The sequence below is a fragment of the Mustela nigripes genome, chromosome X (genome assembly GCF_022355385.1).
Source record: "Mustela nigripes isolate SB6536 chromosome X, MUSNIG.SB6536, whole genome shotgun sequence".
NCBI lineage: Eukaryota > Metazoa > Chordata > Mammalia > Carnivora > Mustelidae > Mustela > Mustela nigripes.
This window is the reverse complement of record NC_081575.1, coordinates 14,705,850-14,731,868: the sequence shown is the minus strand read 5'-3', so window position 1 is coordinate 14,731,868 and position 26,019 is coordinate 14,705,850. Positions and strand designations below refer to the sequence as shown.

Sequence of the window (26,019 nt, the reverse complement as noted above, 5' to 3'; positions counted from 1 at the left end):
TCTTCAAGGTAGTAGGAAAAAAATCTTGTGAAGTAACTATTTAGCTTAATTGGCTAATTATGTATAAAATAAGGCAATGTTAGGCACCTTATAATTTTATAGGTAAAAGTTTTTTTAGTGTTTTTTTTTTTTCTGCTGCAATTGGTGGACAGTATCTATAGGATTGAATATGTCCCCAAAGATGGGTTGTATTGGGTGCTATTTGGATAAGAAATTTGAGGTTGATATCCCGTCATCTCTAAATTGGATTGGAATTGGGGAGGAGACAGAAAAATACCCTTCTGTCACTCCTACCTTTCACGTCTCTCCTTCCCTGCTTCCATGGGCCCCCAGGCTCCTTTGGATCTGTCAGCTCTGGGTGTGGGAGGGGGTGGGGAGGGGACAGGGGACAGACCAGTGGGACAAGGGGAGGGGTTGTGAGACAGGTGGGTCAGGGGCCTGATGGCAAGAGGTAGGCAGGGAGCTGCTGTTTGTGGTGTCTTCGAGAAGATGGACCCTCGAATCACAGAAGCCATAGAAGCCCAAGGCTCTCTCCTTATTACTGACTTCCAAGCTTTTTGAAATTGTGTGTCAGTGAAAGCACCTGCGACTCCTTGGCAAACTAGATGCTTTATTATTTTTAAATAAGGAAATCATTAAATTGGAAATCACATCATTTCAAAGTCTGGTTTGTCTGGCCCCTGGATTTTAATGGGATTTTTACTGCACATATGAAGTGGCCTTGGCAAAAGAACACATCCTTTAAAAACATTTAGGGAAATCTATTGCGCATGAGGCTCTGTGAGGCTAATGATGACTTTTTTGTGTGCTTTCAGATTTTTAAATGACAAAACAGTATGTGCAGTAAAACCTCATTAAGTTGATAGTGTTTTATTCAAAATAGCACAAAATTTGAAGCACTTGCTATCTTGAGCTAACTAGAGGCCCTATTGTTCATTAAGCAGAAAATGTCAGCAAAGCAGACTGCTCTTAATTCAAAGGTCCTCTTTCCCAGTCTCCTATTTTCAAAAGGTTTTCACCTTTGAAAAATCCAATTTGCTGTAAGAACAGACAATGACTAAAACGGGGAAAAGAGGAAATTTTTATAAAGGAAATTGGTGAGTCGTGGTACCCCGGAGAATGTTGTGTGTGCTGTTAGGTGAACTTACCACACTCAGACAGGTTCTGGTTCCATTTTGATTTGGGATTTTGGCAAACAATTTTCTCTGATACACTCTGAAGGGGTTGAGCTTTAAAAAATAAAACAAGAAGTTCAGTTTCAACAAAATATTTGGAGACACATGTGTTTGAAATCCTGATTCCTACCCAGGTAAGCATTTCTACTCAAAGGACAGGATCTTGCCACTTGGAACTGTTATGACCACGACAGACCTTCAAGGTGATACCCCTCCCTCCATAAGAGGCCTGGACACACGGGCCATTTCTCCACCCAGGTATCCTTTGAGGACAGGTCACTACAAGAGTTTGGCAATAAATTGGTATAATAAATTTATGACTATTAATTCGCTTTATACACTTTAGTAGAAAAATAAATGACAGTGCAAGGAGAAACTGCAGCCCACATGTCTTGTCTGAGTTACCACACAGTGTAGGGAGGGTGGAATTGACACGATTTTCACGGACACACTGAGTCAACAGGCCAGCTCAGGACTGTCTGCATCTATACCCATCTCCTTCCCTAAATCCTGAACGTGGCGATCCCAAGTTTCCACGCAGACTTATTCATAGCCCGCACACACTGCTGTTTACCTCTCCCACTTGAGAAGCTCATCACCCAAAATGATTTCAGGGTTTGAGATGTGCAAGAACCTTCCTCTGTGTTAACCCTGGGGATAATTTAGGCTTTGTAAAGTCTTTCCCAAAGCAACGTATTTGGGTAGCGATACTTAGGATATGTGTGACCTGAACGCTTTCGTTTAGGATTGTTTGAAATAGGTCAGATGCTTGCCCGGCATTGTGAAACCACCGTCTCTATTTCTGACTCTCCTGTATTTCTCTTCCACATCTGCAGGGAGCTTAAAGGCTTTAGGGAGAGCCACAGGAAGGAAAATGTTTAGCCTGCCTTACTCTCTCCCCACGTGGAGGTCATGTGTCTCATCTATGATCCTGTGGACACAAAAGAGATTTCTAATGGGCACATCACTCTCGATTGGCAGTGTGAGTTTCGTAAACTTGGCCACTCCTGCTCACCTTTCTTTTTTTTCTGGAAATACTATTTGACCAAAAAGGCCTATTTGGAGGATTCTTATGAGCATCCCAATTCAATCACAAAGGGAAAATTGTAAAATGGTGGCATGCTTTCTGTCTCACTATTACTCGAATAGGAGACAGAAAATAGTTTCAGTGTCAACTGACAATTTTCCATTTGCATGGAATGACCTGGTCCCAGCCCCAGCCTCATGGATGTGTGTTTTTTCTCGAACTTTTCCCTTGGACTACCTTCCCATTCCAAACATGCCCTAATATCCTCTTCTGCTTTTCTGGATCCCTTTTGAGGATCTAGAAACCCTCTTGGTATTTTAACTACATGATGCCTTTTGCCTTAGTTTCCATAACAGTCTCTTTTTTCCCATAATAGTCTTTACACCAGACTGTGGTCTCTTCAGTTTAGAACTTGACTCATTGGTCAGTCAGTCGGGTTCTGCTTCTTGGGCTCCGTGAATGATTTGGTCCGCTGCTTTTCTTTCGGTTGAACACGGGCTGTAGCCCTTACCCATAATCTCTTGACCTGAGGGCCTAAAAGTCCTTAAGTTCACAGGCATCATCTTCCTCTTTCTTCAGAGCAGAAGCCAACAACGCTGTAGCTCTGGGGAGACAGACACAGGTCCAAAGTGGATAGCCCTTTTTGCTTTAAGAAATTTCGAGCCTAATAATTTGGGGGGGGGTGTAATTTCAGTCAGAATCCTCAAGTCCATGCGTTGCGGGCACATTTTTAAGGGAAAACTCCAGTTCCTACCTCTTCCATCTGTTTATCTATCTTGCGGTGAGAAGGAGGTGTGCAAGGCCTTTGCCTGAAATGGCGTGGGTTGGCATTACTGGGATGGGGGGGCAGTCCACGAAAAACAAAGCTGCTCCTGTTTCTGCACGGCGCAGGGTTCAGGCTTTACCTTTGAGCTAGCTTCAAGGCAAAATGGCAGAATCATGAGAAGGGACAGTCTTGCCTTTGGTCCCACCCTCTGTGCCGGCTTCTGTTCCCGGCAGGTCTGGGTGGCTGTCTTCCTTTGGGGGCTTTTCCTTGCGGAAGACCTTCTTCAGCATATCCTGGATCTCCTTCTTGATGGTCTTGTGCATGTAGCCATAGATGTAGGGGTGGATGCAGCACTGCAGGAAGAAAAGCCAGATTATTATGGTGATCACCCACTGGGGCACCTTGGTTTCGACATCCACCCACACGGCCAGGACCGCTAGGAAGCAGTAGGGCCCCAGAGACAGCACGTAGGAGAAAATGATGAGGAAGATCACTTTCGCTGCTTTGCACTGGTAGCACCTGGGCAGAGGGGGGTCGCTGGCGCTGTTTCGACGACTGGGTGGGAGACTTTCTGGGATGTTCACAGCCTCGATGTCATCCTCGCTGAAATTGATGTCTTCCTCACCAAACTCCATGTCATCTTCACCCAGGTCAATGTTGCACTGGCCTTCTTCCCTGTGGCCCTTGTCTGCCGTCACGCCGCCGGCCAGTGAGCCATCTTCCTCGCCCTCCACGCTGCCTTCCCCGGCCCCCCAGCTGCTTTCTCCCACCTCTTTGCTGTCCTTGGCCTCCGCATCACCTGCGCCGCTCTCCACGCTCCCGTCCTCCGCCTCCGCGCCGCCCTCCTGGACACTGACCTCACCTCCGTGCTGGCCCGAGGATGCATCCTTCCTCTCTCCCTCCTCATCCTCCTTCTCCACACGGTCCTTGGCTCGCACCTCCAGGCTGCGGCTCTTGGCGTTGTACAGCAGAGCGTGCTGCCGCCGGGCCACGCCGAACACCACGGAGTAGCAGGCGATCATGACAGCCAGTGGGATGACGATGAAGGACACCACGCTGAGAGCGGTGTAGCTGGGGCTGGCCCCCCAGATCATGGAGCAGAGAGCGTTGCGCTGGTCAAAGGCAGCCTGGCCCCAACCGTAGAGAGGGGGTGTGCTCTGCAGGATGGCCACGATCCAGGTGCCGTAGAGGAGCATGTACCCCCGGCGCGGGGTCATCTTGGAGGGGTAGGAGAGAGGGTGGATGATGGACAGGTAGCGATCCACTGACACCACCACGATGGTGTTGACACTGGCAAAGGCGAACAGGTGAGTGAGGCTCACGAGGGCGGTGCAGAAGTGGCTGTTGAGGGGCCAGAAGAGGGGCATAGAGGTGGCCACCACCCAGGGGGCCACGAGCGAAATCTGCAGCAGGTCAGTGACGAGGAGGTTAAAGATGAAGCGGTTGGTGACCTGCAGCAGCTGCGGCTTGCGCTGCAGCACCAGCGCCAGGACGATGTTGCCCACGAAGGAGGCGGTGAGGAAGATGAGCAGCACGCTCGAGCGGATGATGCCGTGAGCCAGGCTGATGGGCATTTTGGAAAGGGGCACGCACGTGTGGCTGCTGTTGCTCTCGCGTGTGCTGTTGGGGCAGGTGGACGTCATGGTGACGGAGGGCGGGCGGCCGCAGGGGCGCTCCTCGGACCACGCACCGCACCGCAGTCAGTGCCTGTGCTGGGGACGAAAGAAACACCCGGGCCGGGTCAGTCACCCCCGCCGTGGCGGGGGAAGGGGCCGCTTCGGGGGGGGGGGGGCGGGGACCTCCTCCCCGGGGCACCGGCCCCCACTGCGCCTTCCACAGCCACTTCTGGCCACGGGAAGGGCAGTTTCTCTGCACCTCCTCTTCCTTTCCCGGTCCCTCCGCCCCGCTCTTTCAGGGTCTCCGGGTCCCCCCACCCGCCGCTCCCGCGGGCTTGCGCGCGCCGCGTCTCTCCCACAGGGTCTCTGCGTCTCTCCAGCGATCTCTGGCGCCGGCGCATGCGCGCGCGCGGTCTCTACCTGTTTACGTGTCGCGCGCGCTCTCCTCAGTGTCCCGCACTAACGCACTTGTCCTGTGTCTGTTGGGGGTCTGTGGCGGTGTCTCACCGGTTTGCTCCGACTCTCCGCGTCTCTCACTCTGGCTTCTGTCTCTCCTTCCCAGCGTCTCGCTAGCACGTGCGCGCAGTCGTTCTCCGTCACTCTGTCGTTCTCTCTCCAGCCTGTCTCTGTGTCACTCCCGTCTGTCCCTCCAGGTCTCAGCCAATTTCTCGGACTCAGGACCCCCTCGCACGACCCCCGCCCCGTTACTCTTCGCCTGCGCACTTTCTCGGCAGCTGTGTGCGCGCGTCTCTCTCCGCCCGTCTCCCCGTCTCTCCCTCCGTCTCTTGCTGATGCGCTCGCGTCTCTCTCCGTGTCTCTGCCTGTCACGGTCTGTGTCGCTCGCTAGTGCGTGCGCTCCCCCGTCTTCTCCCCACGCGGCGTCGTCTCTCCCGGCCTCTCTCAGCTTAGCTCCCTGACAATCTCTGGGGTCCCCAGTATCCCACGCCGCCTGCGTGTCCCTGTCGGTTCCCCGTGTCTCCCCGAGGCTGTCGCTGCCGCGTCTCCCCGTGTCCCCCGCGCGTCTCCCCGCGGGTTCTGTCTCTCCGCGCGCTAAGTTTCCTCTTGACCGCGGTCTGCCTGTCTCTCGGCGTTGCCTCGGAAGGTCTACGGCTGTCTCTCCTGGTTGTCCCTGTCTCTCGTGGCTCAGGCTATCTCGCCGGCGCGTGCACTTTGACAGCTGGGTTCTCTGTCTCTTCCTCTGTCCCTGGGACTCTCGCGGAACACTTCCTTCGTCTGTTTTTAGTGCGTGTGCATCTCAGTGTCCCCCCCGTTTGTCCCCGACGAGCCCTCACCTCGGTTTTTCTCTGCCCGGATCTCGATCTCCGATCTCTGTCTCTGGGCTGGCTGTTTGGCCAGGCAAACCGGCTGCCGCCCCGGCTCCCTCGGGCTCCGGCGGATCAGTCCCCTAGTTTCTCAGCGGCGCGGCCGCCGCTGGGTGCAGGGAGGATGCCTCCTGCGACCCTTACCCGTAGCCTCCAGCCCGCCCGCTATCTCTCTATCTCTCTCAGCGGCGCGGCTGGGGAGGGAGAGCTCGGGGCGAGCAGGACTCGAGGCAGGGGTGCCGGGCTGGTGGGAGAGTCTGAGAGAGGCAGAGCGGGAGACACCGGGAGGCAGACAGAGAGAGAGAATGAGAGGGACAGAGAGAGGAAGAAAAGAGTCCCGGAGAGACCGAAAGAGAAGGAGAGACAGAGACAGGATGAGAGCCGCCCGGAGGGGCAGAGAAAATGATAGGGAGACGAGTGGAGACCACGAATGAGAGACAGCAAGGGAACGAGAGGCAGGGAGAGACGGAGACAGGAGAGTCGAAGAGAGACTAAGACAGAGAGGGTGGGGAGCAGAGGGGAGAGCGGGGGACCGCGCGGGAGAAGCGCGAGGCCACCGGCGAGGGCTGCAGCCAGGCGAGCGGGGCGCACGGGGGGCTCGGCGCCGGCCGGAGCGGCTGCCGTCGGGCCGCGGCGGACCGGGCGTCCGCGGCGCTCGAGCGCGGGGCCAGGTGGGCGCCGGGGCCGCGGCGCCGGGAGCCGAGCCGGGCCGCTTACCTGTTGCTGGCGGAGGCGTCGCGGGAGCTGCGTGCCGCTCTTTCGGGGACTCGCCGCGCTCGTCCGGGCTGCCTCCCGAGGCGCCGGCGGCGGGGAGCTCGCGGGGCGCGGGGCGCGGGGCGCGGTGGGAGCGGGGCGCCTGAGCCCGCACGTCCGGCCCGCGCGCAGCGCTGCGAGCTCTGAGCGGCGGCGGGGGCGCGCGGCGTCTTAAGGCGGCGCGGGGCCCTCACCTTGCGGCGTCCCCCTCCCCTCGGCCCCCGCCCGCGCCGGTGACGCACGAGGCCGCGGGCGCCGGGAGGAGCGGGGCCCGCGGGTGCGGGGTGCGGGGTGCGGGGTGCGGGGCAGGGGGGGCGCTGCCGCGGACCCCGTTCCGGTCTTCTCAGCCCGCGGCCCCGACCGGGGCGGCCTGAACTCGCCGGCACCTCACAGAATGGGGGATTGTCACCAGGACGGATTTTCCTGCAAACCTGTGCCTTCCTGGCCCCCGGATTTCGGCCAGGCCCCAGCCACAGACCTGCACAGTTCTTCCAAAGAGGAGCAGAAACCTGGGTCCGAGCGTTGGGCCACGACGTTTGAAGACCCCCCGCCCCCTCACGTCCACTCCCCTAAAGTAAGAACCACCCCGGGCCCCAGAGAGGAATCGTGACTTTGAGGTCCCCAATTTTGCAGTTTTCTCTAGCTCCCAGCAAGGACTAAACAGTAGTTCCTTTCCTGTGGGTTTTGGGAGCATTTGGTCAAAGAGAAACTGCTTAATCGTCCACTATATTATTTGACGGAAGTCTGTCTATAAGTCCGTCCCCCACCCCACCCCACCCCACCCCACCAGGTACTGTGGTACTGGGTTAAGCTGTTAAGTCTCATTTTATAGAGACAGAAGCCAAAGCTAAGAGAGTACCCAACTTGCCCAAGTTCAAGTAAATGCTGCATTAGTTTTATTAACCAAGACTTCTGGTGTATCCCAAACATACAGAGTGTTTGCTCTGTATCCTTGCCTGGGCAGACACCAGGACACAGGCTGTCCCCTCCTTCCCCCAAATAAAAAAGGAGGGCCAGGCTTGGGAAGGTATCCCATATCCCAGTTCAGGAGTCATTTGCATCTGGTTTCCAAGGGCTGAGGGAATGTTTTTAGGTAGGAACGGAGGGAAAACGTGTTCTGCAAGAAGGAGGCACGGGCAGAGATCTGACGGCGGGAGAGAGCCGGGTGCCAAGACAAATGGGGCAGGGGCAGGGGCAGGTCCTGAGGGGCCTTGAATGCCAGCCTGGGGACTTTGGAATGTACCCTGAGATCCCTGGAGGGCTGGTGAGGATTTGTTTTATTATGAACAACTTCAAACTTACACAAGTGTCATAAGAGTCATAAGATTAACCCCATGTTCCCACCATTCAGCCTTAGCAATGATAAATATTTTGCCATTATGGTTCATTGATGGTTTCTGTGCAGGGCGATGTGATGAGATTTCTGTTTTTCCAGGGTCTTCTAAGAAACAGGGCAGAGGTGGGGGAGAATGAGGCATTGAATGGACAAAGAGCAGAAAGGAGGCTGTGGCAGGGGACAAGTTGGGTCTTGACAGGTCACACAGAGGCGGCTGAACAGAGAAACCCATAGAAAGGCAAAAGTGGCAGAGCTGAGAAATAAGGGCAGGAGTTGTTGGAGAGGGTCTAGAATGAGCACAAGATTCTGAGTCCGTTGATGGGCTAGAGAGAGATGCCCCCTACTCTTGCATCCCATGCCTCTCGGACAAGGAGATGAGGCAGGTGTCTGATCAGTCTCCAGGACGCTCTTTGGATTTTAAGTCCTACATTTGCTGTAGATCATTTGTCTTTTTTTTTTTTTTTTCCCCTGCTAGGCCTGATTTTATCTTCCCAAGGTTGGATGGTGTAAACCTGGTCGTTTTTCCTGGAGACAGTTTCCATGATAATCGCTCACAGTTATTAATTTCTAGCTTCATGCTGGCCATGGTGCAGAATCCGGGGTGGAACACACTGTCAAGTGACAGTTCTCCCAGACTCTGGTCTTTTAGAATTACTTGGGAGGCAGTCAGGCTGTGACAAGTGGCTGGAGACCAAGGCCAGTTCATTTCATCATGCCCTTTCCTCCTTTCCAGTGTGGTCCCAAGAGTTCCCTGGACTGTCAGGACTCATCAGGGACAGGGTACCGACCTCAAGGTACATATTAAAGGTGGGTGCCTCGGAATGGCAGGGACGTGGGGCCTGGAGCTGCACCCTGGGTGATAAGCAGGATGAGGGGCGAGGAGGAGCCCTGGTGGAGGCCAGTCTGCCTGTAGGGGACAGCAAGAAAGCCAAGGAAGCTCTGGGAAAGAAATGAAAGTCACTTTTGTGTGTGTGTGTGCAGGGAGATATTGAAGGGTTATAAATCCTCAGGTGCCTGTTTCCTCTTATTTCTTCCAGGCATGAACAGAGTTGGTGTCCTTGAATTTCAAAGGCATTCGAGTATCAGCATCCCAACTGGAGGTATGTGGGGGGCCTTGGAGAATGTGGATTTGGCTTCAGGCCCTGCAGGCTCTGATTCTGATGGCCTTGGAAGAGCCCTTCAACTAACAAGCTTCCTAGATTCTGGAGAGGTTCTTTGGGATGAGACAGGGAGAGTTTGGGGGTGATGGCGCAAGAAGTCACCTAGTCCTTTTCCCTACCTTCACGTTTCTGTGGCAGCAGAGGTAAGCTTGGGATAATGCTATTAATGAGGCAGGGCTAGGGAGCAAGAAGCTACTAGAAGAGAGGGCTCTAGGGCCTGGTGACAGTGACGCACAGCAACAGCCAGCAGCATGCCAGCCTGGTCTTCCCAGACCTGGTCACCTCATTGGACTTCCCTGATGGATGTACCAGCTGCTGCGTGAGGGAAATCACAGGCCCACGACCCAACCCAGGTATTGGTTCTGCTAACCAGGGAGGTGCAAGAGTCCTTGAGGGCCTATCATGCACCAAGCCCATGTTTGCTTCATCCTCTTTAATCCTTGAGGAAACTCTGCAAGTTAGAGGTTAATACAGTATTTTTAGAATCCAAGGTATCATATATCATTAGGGGGGAGAAAAGCTGCAAATGTAATTGTCACGTCCCTTGTAGCAATATACCTCTTGATTTCGAAGATGCTAAAATGTAAAAAAAAAAAAAAAAGTACTTTAGAATCAATGTATGATAGTACCATCCCCATCCTTACAGAGAGGTTAAATAACTTACCCAAGGCCACACAGCAAGTACGTGTTGGTGCTGGAGGTAACAACCTCTTCTACCTGACTCCCACATAGGGACATTTCCTAGATTGCTTCTTGGAAGGCTCAAGAGGCAAGACAGAATGACTCCCAGGGATCCAGCTTAGAAAAACATTTGGAATCCAGGTGAATTGCCAGAATTGTGGGAAGACAAATGCACGTGCGGTGATAATGGCTTCTCTTAGTGGGATACATGGCTCCCATAGGTGGTGAAATGACTAAACTAGTTAATCTAAATTCTGAGACACACTCCTTCTTGCTTTGCGAGTTTATAACAAGTCAGTGGAGAGTAATATAACAAGAGAGTGGTTTTGTTCTGGAGTGCCTACCCATGGGGGTGTTTTAAGTTTTTCCGTATTAGCAGCTACTCTGGGATTCACTTGAGGCCAACCCTAAGGGTTGTGTTTGCAAAATTCAAAGGAAATTAAGTACCATCTGGGTGTGAGCTAATATTATCCACTCTGCGGGCTTGGGCGGGACAGAAGGTCTGGATTTCAAAGCTATGTCTATCCAAATCAAATGGTTTGAAAGAGAATATTGGCAGAAAATAATTGGATGGGTTAGAAATGAAGAGCAGGAGACCTGATTTCTAGTCCTAGTTCTGTGGCTAACTTGCTGTGTGACTATGAGAAGATCCCTCCCCTCTCTGTTCTCAGTTTTGTTAATCCACCCAATGAAGGGAGGGGAGTGTTAGATAATCTCTAACCATCTTGTCAGTTTCTGACTTTTGATTCCAGCTACTTTCTATCAGGGTGCTATTAAAAAATCCCTCCAACCAGTCCAACTTAAATATTTAAAAACTGAAATCTGGACTTCTGCTTCTGGCCATGAAGGAATAACAAGGCTTAGATTTACCCTTCCAACTCAAACAACTGAAAAAGTGGACAAAATCTATGAAATAATGATTGTCACACACCGGGAAACAAAAGGTACAGACGGTAATCCTCAGGAAAAGAGAAATGAATGAGGTAAGCCCAGTTCGCTACATAGAAGGGGTTTCCAGATGGGGAACCCAGGCTGAACCTGAAAATCTGCCTATAGTTTAGAATTCAGGGAAGTGAGGGTGGCTAGATTTTACCAGGTGATATACTAGAGAGGACCTTCTAAGAAAGAGAGAGAGAGAATGAGAGAGAGAGAGAGAGGGAGTGAGTGAGCATGTACTCCAGGGATCTATAAAAGGCACCTCTCTCATTTTTGACCAAATACAGATCAGCACATGTTGTGAGAAAACTACCTGTGGCTGGGGAATGAATGACTCAAAAGGAATAAGTAGAGTGATTTCTAGAGCTCACACATGGTTGGGAATAGTCCAGTTTCCCAAAAGAGAGGACACTTCATAACATACAAGGCATCAGACTGAGTACTCAGAAGATTGCCTTAGTGGTGCAGCCAAATTAACCTTAGTCCAAAGTTGGTTCTGATCCACACAGCAAAGCTTAAAACCAAGCTTTGAGAGGATTGAACACTTCCCAACTATCTGTAACAACAGAGCAAGGTCCAAAAATATTTAAAGGAGTACAAAAATTATCTAACACCCAATAAGATATTTGCAAAGTCTAAAATCCAATAAAACATTATGAGGTACGTGAAACAGGAAAATATGACCCCTAATGAGAAGAAAACCTCTTAAATAGAAACAGACACAGAACATAGGATTGGTAGACAAAGACATTAAAATGATTAAAAAATATATTTCATATGTTCAAGAAGGTAGAGGAGAGCATAGACATGTTAAGGAGAGACACAGAAGAGAGAAAACAGACTCAAATCTTACTTCTAGAGACAAAGAATACACTGGGTGACATTATTCATGTGTAAGATGCTGCAGAAGGAAACGTTAGTGAACTTGAAGACATAGCAATAGAAACTGTCCAAAATGAAACTGAGAGAAAAAAGAGAGAAATGAGCAAAGCAGCAGTGAGCTATGGGACAACTTGGGGTATAACTGAAGTCCCCAAAGGAGTTAGGGAGACAGAAATATTATATGAAGACATAATGGCCAAAACTTTGCAAAAGGTAATAAAACGATAAACCCTCAGATCCAAGAACCTCAACAAAATTCACCCAGAAGGGACATGAAGGAAACCGTACCACAGCAAATTATAATGCTTGCTTCTCCATATAGTTGGTGAGGATTTGGAGAAACTATAACTTTCATGCATCGCTTTTGGAATGTAAAAGTGGTTTGGTTAAAAAAAAATGCTAAACATACACCTACCATATGACCCAGCGTTTCCACTCCTAAAATAAATGAGAACATTTGCCTATGCAATGATGTACATGAATGTTTATAGCTCCTTTATTTGCAATAGATTAAAAACTGGAAACAGTTCTAATGTCTACCAACAGGCAAATGGTATCTTCACACATTGGAATACCATTCAGTGAAAAGAGAACAAATTGTTGATATAGATACGAGAACATGGATGAATGTCAAAATAATTATGCTGAGTGAAAGAAACCACACATAGAAAAGTACATCCCGCATGATTCCATTGACATCATGTTTCAGAAATGCAAACTAATCAAAGGTGACATAAAGCCAGTCAGGGATTGCTTTGGGATGGGGGAAGGAAGGAAAATATTCATTATCCTCATGGTGGCGATGGTTGATGGTTTCATGGGTACATACCTATGTCAGAACTCATCAGGTGGTACTCTTTGGATATGTGTGGTTTAATCTACTTCTATTATACCTGAATAAAACTATAAATACAAAAGAGCTCCTGGGAAAGAAAACCCCAAGGCCAGTGGTTTGTGTCCCCAGGATCCCCCCTCCAGCATTAGTGAGGGCTTCCAAAGTGTACCTAGCACTTCACCTCTCCGAGCTCATCTAATGAACTCTGGGACACAGGTGCTGCCATCAGCTCCATTTAATATGTGGGGGAACCAAAGCCTTAGAAAGGAGCCATGACTTCCTCAGGGTCACTCAGGAACAGGCAAGGCTAAAATTTGATTTAGGGCAGAGTCTGACTTTACAATGTGGATGCTTGACTGCTACAAGATTTTGCTTCCTTATTCTTTTTTAAAAAATATTTATTTGAGAGAGAGAATGAGAGAGAGAGAGAGCATGAGATGGGGGAGGGTCAGTGGGAGAAGCAGACTCTTTGCTGAGCAGGGAGCCTGATGCAGGACTCGATCCCTGGACTCCAGGATCATGACCTGAGCTGAAGACAGTGGCCTAACCAACTGAGCCACCCAGACGCCCCTTGCTTCCTTATTCTAAGCAGTTTTTAAAACGTATCACTGATGTGCAAGGAACTTTATACACCTTATCTCATCTAATTTCCTAATAGTCTTATGAGATGGGTGTTGCCAATATTCCTTATCTTATAGATGAGGAGACTGAGGTTCAGAGAAGCTAAATAATTTGCTGAAAGTCATGCCAGTAGCATGTGGAAAAGGTCAGAGCTCACTCCCTAGTGGCTGCTTCGCTCGCTGTCCCTCCCAGAGCAGGAAACCCTCTGGTCTTTGGAACCCCGCTAAGTCAACTTGCCCAAAGGCTCAGGAAGGTTCACAATGTGACCTTGGTCCAGTATCCAGGGCCAGGAGCCCTGGGCAGGCCTACCCCATTCAACAACATGTATTCCTTGAGTGGGGGGCTTGGGTGTTAGAACTGACCCATTGCTAATTAGTAGTGAATATTCAGAGCACCAAACACTTCAAGCCTCCTGACTCTGCGTTCAATGTCAGGGTTTGCGGAGTTTTCAGAGGTTGATTTAGAGTTTGTTTCTCACTGAATTAAGACATTTGGAAGTTTGGCTTCATCAAACAGTACAAACACGGAGCTCAATGACAGTTAAGAATCAGAGGAGAGCTTGGGAGCCAGTGGGTTGACCAGAGAAAGGCAATCCTCGTGTTTTCAGATGCCTTCCTTGAACAGTTCATGTTGCCTGTGGGTTGTAGCAATGTGGCCAAAATGCCTCAAAATGGAGGCTACAGAAACTAGGATTATGTTTCTGCATTTGGGAAAATATAGCTGCCATGCTCAGGTATCAGCCTTGGAGGGGGAAAAAAATCAACCTCTTCAAGCCAAATTGTAATGCCATATATGTTTTTGAGTTTTTGCCCATATGAAGGAAAAAGGTGGCACTTTTCTAGAAGATGCTTCTGTGAAATTCTTCATAAGGAGTCTTCAGTGGTTACAATGAAGTACCTGGAGACTGTCCGTACCAGTGTGTAAGAGCTGACTGTTAAGTTTTCAGGAATTTTGCAAGTGCTCATAAAAAGCGAAATTAAATAAACCTCCCATTAAATGAACTACATTCAAACACACGTAATAAATACTTAAAACACATCACCTCCTAATTATTTTTATCACCTTTTCCTATGACCTGTGATCTCAAGGTTATTTACGTCCATTATATGTGTACGGCACCAATTTGTTATCATGGTGTGCTTTCTACACATCTTGTCCCAGCCGTGCACCCGCGGATACCACACTGGTCACTCAAAACGGGCCAAGGGAATATTTTCCCCATGGAAATCATCAAACACTGCAAACTAAGATGTTTTTCTCTGAGATCCAGAATTTTTTTAAAAAAGATTTTATTTATTTATTTATTTGACAGAGATGACAAGTAGGCAGAGAAGCTGGCAGAGAGAGAGGGGGAAGCAGGCTCCCTGCTGAGCAGAGAGCCCAACGAGGGGCTCAATTCCAGAACTCTGGGACCATGACCTGAGCCGAAGGCAGAGGCTTTAACCCACCGAGACACCCAGGTGCCCGTCTGAGATCCAGATTTAACATTAAGCCTTGACCAACATATCACTATCTGTAGAAAGCATTCAATTTTTTAATATAGCTTTATTGAGTTATAATCCCCTTGACATACACCCATTTAAAGTGTACAATTCAACCGATTTTAGTATGTTCACAGATACGTGCAGCCATCACCACAGTCCTTTTCTGAATAATTTTATGACCTCAGAAAGAAACCCCACACCCTTCAGCTGATAGCCCCTGATCTCCCCACTCATACCTCTAAGCCTTAAGCAAACACTCATCTCCTATTTGTCTCTATAGATGTATCTATTTTGGACATTTCATGTAAATGGGATTATATAGTATGTAGTCTTTTGTGACTGGCTTCTTTCACTCAACATAGTGTTTTCAGGACTCATCCATGTCGTGATATGTATCAGCCCATCATTCCTTTTTTATGACCAAATAATATTTCATGTTGTGGATAGACCACCATTGCTCATCTGTTCGTTAGTTGGTGGACACTCGCACTGTTTCTACCTTTGGGCTCTTGTGAATAGCGCTGCTGTGAACATTCACCTACAAGTTTTTGTCTGAACACTGTCCTGTTCTCTTGGGTATATACCGTGGAGTAGAATCAGTGGGTCATATGGTGATGCTGTCTAGTCCTGGATATGCCAGATTGTTTTCCACGAGAGCCACACCATTTTCCATGCCCACCTGCAGTGTATTGGGGTTGTGATTTCTGCATGTCCTCACCAACGCTTGTTAATTCCCATTTTTTGATTCAAGCCATCCTAGTGGATGGGAAGTGGTATCTCATCACGGTTTTGATTTGCATTTCCCTAATGCTCTTTTCATGTGCGTGCTGCCATTGATATATCTTTCCTAGAGAAATGCCTATTCAGATCCTTTTGGAGAGCACTTTTAAAATGTCTCTGATCCTCATAATAACCTTGCATGATTCCCATCTTCCAGCCGAGGTAACCGAGACTCCAAAAGATTGAGGGACTTGTTTAATTTGTGCCCACCTAGAAATGGAGCTGGGATCTGATTCCATGTGGCTCAGAAACCCATGTTCTTCCATTACGCCACATTGTTTCCATGATCTGGATCTGATAGCTGATGCTTAAAGACTAAATACTCTTGTCCAGTGGATGTGCTTCTGGTATTTGTCCTGGCTGTGGTCCTGGGCCTCCACATTCTCATTCCTCAAAGGAAGAGTTTAAGTAGATGACCTCTATGTCACTCCATTGGTCTAATAGCAAAATTGGACCTTTCATTTCGTATGCAGATGTCCCCAGGATTTGTATAAAGGAGGCTTGATTGCTCCGTGTGTTATTTTGAGTGGTTAATGGGATTCTTTTTCTCAGTGCATTATGTCGCACTTGCCTCCACTGACGCTCACCTGCTACTTTCCAGCCCACTCACACAGCCTCTCAGCATCTTCCTGCAGTTTAATCTAAAGAGCTTAACATGTTACTACCCAGAAGGGTTGGGTGTTGCCTGGAAACCTGAAGTTTTTACTAGGCTGACTTTCTTCCACATGATTTTTGAGTAAATCAAGTAAGTCACATCTTCCCCAGTCTTTGGGAGAAGGCCATAGTGCTCTCCCTAGAGAAAGTTGGGTTTATCCCTGTTTCCTGTCCCTGTGCCCATTGCTTACCCATGATGCAGGCATGTTCTCAGTCCCTGGGAGATTTGGCACTGTATCTAAAAGCTTCTGTTTTCACATGCCCTTTTATAGTCATGCTTTTTACTCTTGAAAATTTCGGATCGACGGGTCAGGCATGACTTTCTCTTGTGTAAACTGTTGTCCACCTGGCCATTGAGCTCATTCGTTGTTATAAAAATTATGTATTTCCCAGCCCGTGCCCTGGGGCCTCTTTAGGACCCTACCTTATCAATGGAACTCATGTTGTCAACGTGCCAGCCTTTGTCATGGGGGCCCTCAAGGAAGCCAAGTTGTCCCTTCTGGCCTAGTTTCATGGGGACACTTTCCCACTGACTTCTAGTGAAGGCTGCACTTCTAGCCCACTCTGTAGCATTTGCGACTATCTAGTCTAGGAACTTGGACACTTCCAGTGAAAGCTAGGGAGCAGACGTCCCAGTGATATCCTTATGGTATTATCTGTTTACTTCTTGGCTTCTCAAGCATGGCTTTTATCTTACCTGTCAGTTGTCCTCACTGATGATCTTGCTGGCTTTCTTCCTAGCCCTTACCTCGAGGGCCTCTTGGCTTTGGTTTTCAGGTACTTTGCTGGGTTTCTGTCCAGTTCCCTTGGTCCCTCCTGATTTTTAGTTTGCCTCTATCCTGCCACGCTTGGAGAGTGTCTTAGTTCCCTTTGCTTGAACCACCTTCAGAGGAGGTGCTCTATTAACACTGCCCATCTCTCTAGTACATGGCTACTTATTGCTAGAAGATCACTCTTTCCAAGTTTCTGGTATCTTATTTTATTTATTTTTAAAAAAGATTTTATTTATTTGTGTGTGTGTGTGAGAGAGAGAGGGAGAGAATGCACAAGCAGGGGGAGCAGCAGGCAGAGGGAGAAGCAGGCTCCCCGCTGAGCGAGGAGCCCGATTACAGACTCCATCCCAGGACCCTGGGATCATGACCTGAGCTGAAGGCAGACGCTTAACTGAATGAGGTTTGTTTTGCCACATATTACCCTGGTGTTTCAGTTAGATGTTTTCTAATCCATCTACAGCCTTTTGAGGTTCTTGACTTACTTAACTTCTTCAAATCCTGTCCTAACTAATGCTCACATTTGGTCAGGGATCCCTTTGCTAGAATGAAGTAAAGAAGTGTGTGGATTTCTTTGGCTCTCCATGTCCCACCAGGATGCTGGCCTTGGTTATTCCAGGATCAGCATTTCCAAAGGTTTCTCTGGCAATGACCTGATGAGTACCTGTTACTAATTATAGGCCTCCATCTTCCATAGTGGCCCAGGGTGCAAGAGGAGGACAGATGAAACCAATGGGTGCTCCATGCCAATCTGTGGTGTCAGAGAATCTGGCTTCTGGCCTGTCTCAGCCACAGTTTCCCTGTATGATAGTTAGAATGCCATTTCCCTTCTTTGGGCTCACTTTCCTCCTTTTCCGGAGGGGACAACCCACAGGAAAGACAGGGGTCTATAACGGTTTGCATTACCACCTTTTTAAAGTGTACCCTTGTCTGTGAGTAAGGAGTTAGACTGAGCCTTGGGCAAGAGTTTTGGATCCTTCCAGTATCTGAACCTTGGTGTCAGCATTTCCATCTGGATTTCTGGCTGTGGTTGGGCTATGTGGCCCTGGAGGAAAAAGGGTCCTAAAACACCATTCTCAGCTCTACCAGGCCCTGCCCTAGACTCTGACCTTCCAGTCTTTTCCACAATGGTCTGAGGAACACTGCTGACCAAGCTTACTATTTCTCTGAAAACAGTGATTCTTAACTTTTTTTTTTTGTTGTTGGATCAGGGGCCCCTTTGAAAAGCTGATAAGAGCGGGGCCCTATCCACAAAAAAATGCACGTACCCAAATCTCCACCCACACATTACACACACCAGTCTGAACCCAACTGTAGAGGGTTCACGATCTTTGAAGGCAGTCCACTGGGTCTGGAGTCTAGGGAGCCTTGGTTAACCCCTGCTCTAGAAAATGGCTCCTGAACTTGGGATCCTCCCTTGCAGCTTACTTGTGCTCAGACTTTATGACCAGTGTGGGTGATCAGCAAACCACCAGAATCGATCCAGAGCCTTGTCTGAATCTGGAAGGAGCCATTTCCCCTCGGACAGTAATTCTGAGGCTGAGAAGTTGTGCAAAGCTCTGCCAATAATAATGAGAGGGAATGAGGGCCAAGTGGGCCCATTCTCACAGCACCTCAGGTCAAGGGGCTTCTCTTGTGGGAGGCTTGCTGGCAGGTGTGAAATGGCTGGGAAGTGCTTCTGTGGTTGGCAAATGAGGAGAAGAATCCATGCTTTCTATTATACCTGTCAAAATCTGTGAAGAAAATGGCCAAGTGAAGAGTAAGGTGAAGAGGGAAGTATGTTCAGATGCAACGTGGTCGTTCCAAAGAGGGTGAAGGACTAATGGGTGAAATGAGGAGACTTGGAAAACCAGTGACCTAAAAAAGAAGTGAGCCTAAGGACAAGGAAATGGAGGAGGACAGGGAAAGCTTTTCGGCAGAACCTCTCTCACACGGATATTTTATTTCTTGATGGAGATGGCATGGTTTCTTTTGGGAGCACGTGCTCATCTGTGCCATGGTGCTGTGGAGAAAGGTCGGGGGGATGCCGGGATCCAGAGAAGGTACTGGGCAAAGGGCATTCGTGGTGTCAGGTGCATACACATCCAGCCTTAACGTACCAGCATCCGGTCCATTGCAAAGCGCACCGTCCATGCTGGAGGCCAGGCCGTCCGCACCTTCCGTGGTGAACGTTCATGGAGATCTACCCGAGATCGGGAGCCTGAGAGAGAACTCGAGCTAGACTAGCACCATCAGAGAAAAGCTCCTTTGGAACCAACAGGCCGAAGAAAAAGGGGCCAGCTGATTGGAATGAATTGTGTCAGCCTTGGGTATCTGCTTGGCATCTGGAATTTACCCCTGGCATTGGCCCAGCCAAAGAGCTGGAGTGGCGGCTGGAGTGTAACTGTGGCAGGACGAGAGTCCTACTTTTCCTGTGGTGTATTCAAGTGGGACAAGGCAATGGGCCTTGGAGGCTCAATAGCTTTTTTTTTGCTCCGATGTAGCACTTTCCCTGCCTAAGGCGACATGCCGTTTCTGTGGGTGGCTGTAGGTGTGCTCATGGGATAATAACCGCTTCAGAGGCGGCAGGGCCGAACCGCTGCTAATGAACCATGTGCCATCTCTTCCTTGCCCCACCACAAGTAGGCAGAGAGAGTTTTGGCTGCCCAGAAGTTTTTTTTTTTTTCTCTTTCTTCCTGGACCTCTCTTATCATCTTTATGGTCAAGGACTTTCAGGACAGAAGCTGGAGAGCTGGTCAGCAGAGTGAAGGAGCGGAGGACGGGTGCCAGGCCTGCACAACTGGAGAACCGGCCAGGTTGCTGGGAGTTCTTCGAGTGTATTCGGTCTGCATTTAGGTCCATGGGCCCTTCAGAAGACTTTGACTTGTCCTGTAGCTTTGCTCTCCGGTACCAGACCAGGGTACCTGCCATCGCTTTTGCTCAGTCTTGTTGCAGGCTATGCTCTGAGTCTCAGACTCGACTGCCAGAGTCACATCCAGAAAGGCAACAGCTCGAGTTCTATTCTACAGGCAGTAGGAATGGGAGCCATAGGGAGCATGCTAGTGTCTGCTGTGCTGAATTTCTGCTTCTAGCCCAAACAGCCTATTCCATGGCCCCCCTTCTCTGGGAACTAGGCTCATATCATTGCGTGTTTTGTTTTAGTTTAGTTTGTTTGTTTTGGTATGGGCTGTTTGGACCAGGAAGGGACACCTGACCCAAGAGTGGTCCCCACCTAGGCTGGCACCAAGGGCTTGGGCTCAGAGTGGCCTTGGCAGTCAGCCAGGCCATGCAAAAAACGCCCGCTGGGATTTGGACTAGAGAATGTCAAGAGGCTTGGTGGGCCGGTTGTTAGAAGGGCATGGGCAGGAGAGAAGAGACACCAGGAGAGAGAACGTGAAATGGTGGGAATAGCAGGTCCCCAGAGAAGCTTTAGCTCCTGATGACTTTCAACTTCCAAGTTTCTCCTCTTTTTAATTATTTTTATTCTGGGAATTCTCAAACATATGCAAAATTAAAGACAATAGCTTAATAAGCCCCATAGACCCATCACCCAGCTTAAGCAATTATCATAGCCAGTCTCGTTTCATTTAATTCCCACCCGCTCCCTTCTCCCATCCCCTGGAGCACGGAAAGCAAAACAGCTTTATTGAGGCGTAATTTACAAACTATAAAATTTACCCATTTTAAGCGTAAAATACACTCAATGGCTTTTAGCACATTTGCAGAGTCTTACTGATATCACCGCATGCAGCTGGAGAACATTTTTATCATCCCAAAGAGGTTCCTTGTGTTCGCTTCCCTGCACTCTCTTTCCCACCCTGAGCCCCCTGCAACCGCTCATCTGCTTTCTGTATGGATTTGCCTTTTCCAGACATTTCATATCAATGGAGTCATACGATATGCAGATTTGGCATCTAGCTTCTTACGCTTAGCATAATGTTTTTGAGGCTGCCGTATGTATCAGTAGCTTGTACACTTTTTTGTGTGGGATAATAGTCCATTCTATATGCATAGACCACAGTTTGTTTATCCTTTTACGAGCTGATGGACATCTGGGTTGTTTCCACTTTTTGGCTATTATCAATAACACTATTATATGTATATTCACTCCCAGAACATTTTGAAGCAAACCTCTGATACCATTTCATCTGTGAATAGTTCAGTATATGTCTCTAAATTAAGCCCAGGAACCTCTCAAAAACAACCAACCAACCAACCAAACAACAACAAACCAACCATAGACACAGTGCCATTACCACTTGTGAAAGAGTCAACAATAATTCTTTAATATCACAGGCGATCCACTGAGTACTAAAATTTCCAGTTATCTCTTAGATGCCATAGGATTTTCCAAGTTACACAGTTTGTTGGAATCAGGAGAGAAATAAGGTCTTCAACTGTGATCGCTTGATATGGATGTGTATTTAAGCCTTTTTTTAAAAAAAGATTTTATCTATTTATTTGAGAGAGAGCATGAGTGAGGAGAAGGTCAGAGAGAGAAGCAGACTCCCCATGGAGCAGGGAGCCTGATGAGGGACTTGATCCCGGGACTCCAGGATCATGACCTGAGCCGAAGGCAGTCGTCCAACCAACTGAGCCACCCAGGTGTCCCTAAGGCTTTTTTATCTATAGGTTTCCTCATAGCCTCTCTCTCCAGTGGGTCTGTTAAAGAAATGAGATCATGGGCGCCTGGGTGGCTCAGTGGGTTAAGCTGCTGCCTTCGGCTCAGGTCGTGATCTCAGGGTCCTGGGATCGAGTCCCACATCGGGTTCTCTGCTCAGCAGGGAGCCTGCTTCCCCCTCTCTCTCTCTGCCTGCCTCTCTGCCTCCTTGTGATCTCTGCCTGTCAAATAAATAAATAAATAAAATCTTAAAAAAAAAAGGAAATGAGATCATTTGTCCTGTAGAGTTTCGCAGAGTCTGGATCTTACCTTTGCATCCCTGTGATGTCTTTTAATTTGTTCCTCTGTCCTTTGTGTTTTCTTGTAAATTGCTAGTCGGATTGACGCTTCATGATGTTATGTGCTTCCATCAGGAGATGCATGGGGTCTGCTCGTCTCTCTCTTTGTGATGTTAACAGCCATTGGGGATCATTGACTGGATTCAGTTATTCATGAAGTGGACCATTTTCTGAATGGATCCTGAGAGGGACTCTGTCCTTTTCAGCCAAAGCACCTTAGCTAGCTTGAGGAGCTCACGTTCAGACTGAGGCAGCAGCTCAGCGCAGTGGGGGTGGGTCTAGAAACTCTGGAGTTTCCGCAGGTGTGTGTCCTTTAAATGGAGCCACTTGGGTGGCATACTGCAGTCTAGCAAGTGTCAACTCTTTAGGCCTTCCTCTGTGTCTCAGTCAGTTTGGGCTGCTAGGACAGAAGAGACATTAAAGAGTAGACATGCATTTCTCATCGTTCTGAAGGCAGGGAAATCCAAGATCAAGGCAGATTTGGTGGCTGGAGAGAACCCATTTCGTGGTTCATAAACCACTGTTTTCTCATTGTGTCCCCACAGGACAAGAAGGGCGAGGGAGCTCTCGGGAGTCTCTTTTATAAGGGCATTTACCTCATCCGAGAGGGCATCACCCTCATGACCTAATCCCCTCCCAAAGGCCCTGCTTCCGAATAGCATCGAATTGGGGGTTAGGATTGCAACATATGGATTTTGGGGAGACACAAGCATTACGACCACAGCACTCCTTCTCTTCAGTTATCGGGCTTTGTAACATCCATAGTGCCTGATGCTTTGTAACATCCATAGTGCCTTGATGCTTTTCCAATTTCCAACATCCCCTCTAGTGTTCTGCCTTTTTCATCATGTTCCTTCATCAATCCTTTCTTCCTCTCCCTCACGGCTCATCTTTCCATTTCTTACCAGGAACAGCCAGTTTGGGTTCCACATTATGCGGAAAAGGGAGAGATATCCAGCCCAGCACATCTGATTGCTACAGGACACTCTACTCTAAACACATTCTAGCCAATGCTGGAGAAGACGGGAATTTGCTAGACAGCAGTGTTTCCTATTAATAATTTGTATTTGTCTTTCTATAGAATAGATGCCTACCTGTTATCAAATTACAGGTTCAAAAGAGAGAGAGAGAGAGAGGCAAACCAAGAAACAGACTCTTTACTGTGGAGAACCAAGTCATGGCTCCCAAAAGGCAGGTGTGGGGGGAGGGGCTGGGAGACTCGGGTGACAGGGATTAAGGAGGGCACTTGTGATGAGCACGGCTGATGTGTTGAATCACTACACCGCACACCTGAAATGATTACATTGTACGCTAACTAACTGGAATTTAAACAAAAGTTTGATGAAGAGAGAACAGGGACCCAAACGAGAAGAGAGGGCACCGTGAATGTTGTATGGTGCAAAGGAGATGATTCACATTTTCACAATTACTGTTTTCTTTTTATAAACTATAACTGTCCGCGGCCTCACTGTTTCCAATAAACAAATGTAAAAACCAGAAGAAAAAGCAAACAGGGCCACCTTGTTTAATTGGTGGGAAGTGATAGATGTTGTGAGCAGAGATGCAGTCGTAATTCGGTTTCACAACTCTCCGAGAGCTGCGATGTTCCCGGTGCGAATATGGCCTCTGCTCTCGTGCCTGTCGCCAGCTCACCGGGAAGACATGCACATCTGGGAGAATCTGAGGCCAGGAGGTGGACAATAAGCAAGGTGCTACAGGAGGACTCCTACATAAGTGCTTCGGGGAGGTCAGAGGCAGGTGGAGCTAACAGGGGCGAAGGAGCGGGCACAGGCTTATGGACGGAGGTAAGACCCGGGCATCAGCAGCTCATACCAGCTGGATGCTTTCCCCTTCTGCGGGGTGCTGAAGGCAGATCTTGCAAGTGCTGCCAAGAGCCCAGGCCTGAGAGTCTGCAAGAAAAGCCTCGAGCTGTCTGGGGACCACTGTGGCCCCTGCTGGGTGTGATTACTTCCTAACTCAAGTCTGGAAGTTTCCTTCCACCCGTCTGAGATACAGCATTGAAAGGGCACCAGAGGAAGGTCTAGATTTTTTTTTTTTCTAAGTGAAAAGGGATTAGAGCCCGAGTTATTTTTTATGAATTCATATGCATACTTTTAGCTCTGATATTTCCTGCTGGCTTGAAGAAGTGTGGAAGCAGCCATTTGGACAGCTGTGTTCCCCATCAGGGAGGCCTCCACTGCAGCGAAAAGAACATGGTTTCTGTGTGAACTTGGACAGGTTCCTACGACCCCGTGAGCCGCAGTTTCCCCATCCGTGAAGTGGGGCTAAGAATGCCTTGTGGGATTCTTTTGGGGATCGAGTAAGAGGATCGATGTGAGAGTACTCAGCAGCCAAGGCAAGTGGCAGGTGTCATTTCGATGACCTTGCGGCCGTTCTGTGGCGTCCCACACAGGAATGCTTCTTGCCGTGGGGGTGCCGTTGCGCCTCTGAGGCGGGGCGTCCCTCAGGACAAAGCCAGGCCCGAGGGGTTGTGCGGTGCGGCGGGATGGGGTCTGACGGCAAGGACTCCTGCTCAGCAGTTTAAAATGACATTTGGTTGAGCTCCCGTAGGTGGTAGGGATGCTTCCCCCTCCTTCATTTGCGTTTTGCTGGGATGTCAGCAGAGAGTATCTCATCCGCGGTTCCGGAGAAGCGCAGGACTGCACGGGGCGGTGCAGGCGACGAGCGGCGGTTTGGAAGGACCGGGGAAGTCTCGCTCCTGTCCCCACCCTCCCGCGGGCCCCCGACTCCCCGACCTTGCCCGGCTCGCGGCGCAGGCCCGCCGTGTGCTCGGCGCCCTCTGGTGCCCGGCGCTGTTACTGCGCCGGTGCTCGCGCCCCGAGCCCGCCAGACCCACAGAGGGTGGTGATCGCCAAGTCCTCGGCACCCCCCGGTGCCGCCTCCACTGCCCCCTCCACTCCCGGGTATCCTGGGACCCCCCAGGGCGCCCAGAACGCGGACCAGGGGGGCGCTTCAAAGCTTTGATTTCTTTAACAAAACTGTGCGTTTGACGGGGCGCTCCCCGGGCGCGGGGCTCGGCTGCGGCCGCCCCCGAGGGCGCCGTCTCCTGCCACTGGCAGAGAAGCTGCAACACAGCACGGCCGAGGTGACCGCCGCGCCCTGACCCCAGCGGCGCCGCGGGTCCCTTCAGGCGGCGTCCCTGCCAGGCCCCATCTGGTGGCGCCCCAGCGGCTGTCATCTGCCGCCCCCACCACCATATGCGTTTGGAGAAAGGGGGGCTTATTTCTCCGCAGCCTGTTCAGAACTCAAACGTCATCTGCAGCCCCAGGCACAGCCCCATCTCTTCGGAAGCCCGGAAGATGCCCGCGTGTCCGTAGAGCGTGGGCGCTGCTGGTTAAAAAGCCCGGTATTTGATCAGAAGTAGAAATTGATTTCCACCCCCACGCAGCTTCTGCCGATTGCATGGCAAACTATTAAAGTAAACTGGATTTAACAAAGGAAAAATAAATTTGCAAGGACCTGCTGTGCCGAAATGCGCGTTGCTATCGGCACCGGCGCTTAATGAGGACTGAATTATTGTTAATACGTGGACGAAATTTATAGTGCATCATTAATACTTTTGAAAGGCAACATTCCAGGCGTTGTTACTTCTTCCTTCTGCAAATGTGGATGAGATTCAAAACGTGTGCCTGCATCGCCTGCGCGGTGTGATCGGCAATCTAATTATCATTCACTTCTGAAGTTGGCCACGGAGCTTGTATCCCTGCCGTCATTCCCCCCTTGCTCCCTGTTCTTAATGCCACTGAGATCTCCCTTTGCTCCCTCCTAAGGAGTTACGTTACTGAATTGCAGAGAGTGAGAGGATGTGTATTCATCCCTTCAAATGTGAAAATGTTTTTAACAGCAAAAGTAAGAAGAAGAATTATTATTGTCTCAATTATGGCATTATCTTCTCTTACATTTTTTTCCACCCTCGCCATCCTTTTATATAAACTCAGCAGGACAGGTTTATCACAAATAGAGAGTTCCAGTTCAGTACCCATCGCCAAATGTGTTTTCTGTGTAAGGCAGATCTGTAAGACATTGGAGAGAGAAAATAAATGATAAGAGAAATACAGTTGCAAGAAACAATTGCGTATCACATTTAAGAAGACCCAAAGCTTACAGAAGCACTTGCATTGTGTGGATCTTCTTGAACGTGTTTCTTCTTTTTCTTTTTTCCTTACATGGCCCCTATATTTTTAATTTTATTGTTGCACATGTGCAAAGTTTAGAGTTCAAACTTAATTTCTTCTGCGGGTGTTCAAATATTTGCTTCCTTT

At 49.2% G+C, this 26,019-nt stretch overlaps 1 protein-coding gene across 1 annotated transcript; it reads right to left on the bottom strand.

Moving 5' to 3' along the window:
- Window positions 1-3,120: 3,120 nt before the first annotated feature.
- GPR101 (G protein-coupled receptor 101) lies at window positions 3,121-4,611 on the bottom strand. The gene has a single exon (XM_059386011.1). The coding sequence runs from the start codon at window positions 4,609-4,611 to the stop codon at window positions 3,121-3,123; it is 1,491 nt and encodes a 496-aa protein (XP_059241994.1).
- Window positions 4,612-26,019: the final 21,408 nt, after the last annotated feature.

Excerpts from the sequence above, each read along its gene's own strand:
- GPR101 (XM_059386011.1), bottom strand. The coding sequence starts at position 4,611 with ATGACGTCCACCTGCCCCAACAGCACACGCGAGAGCAACAGCAGCCAC.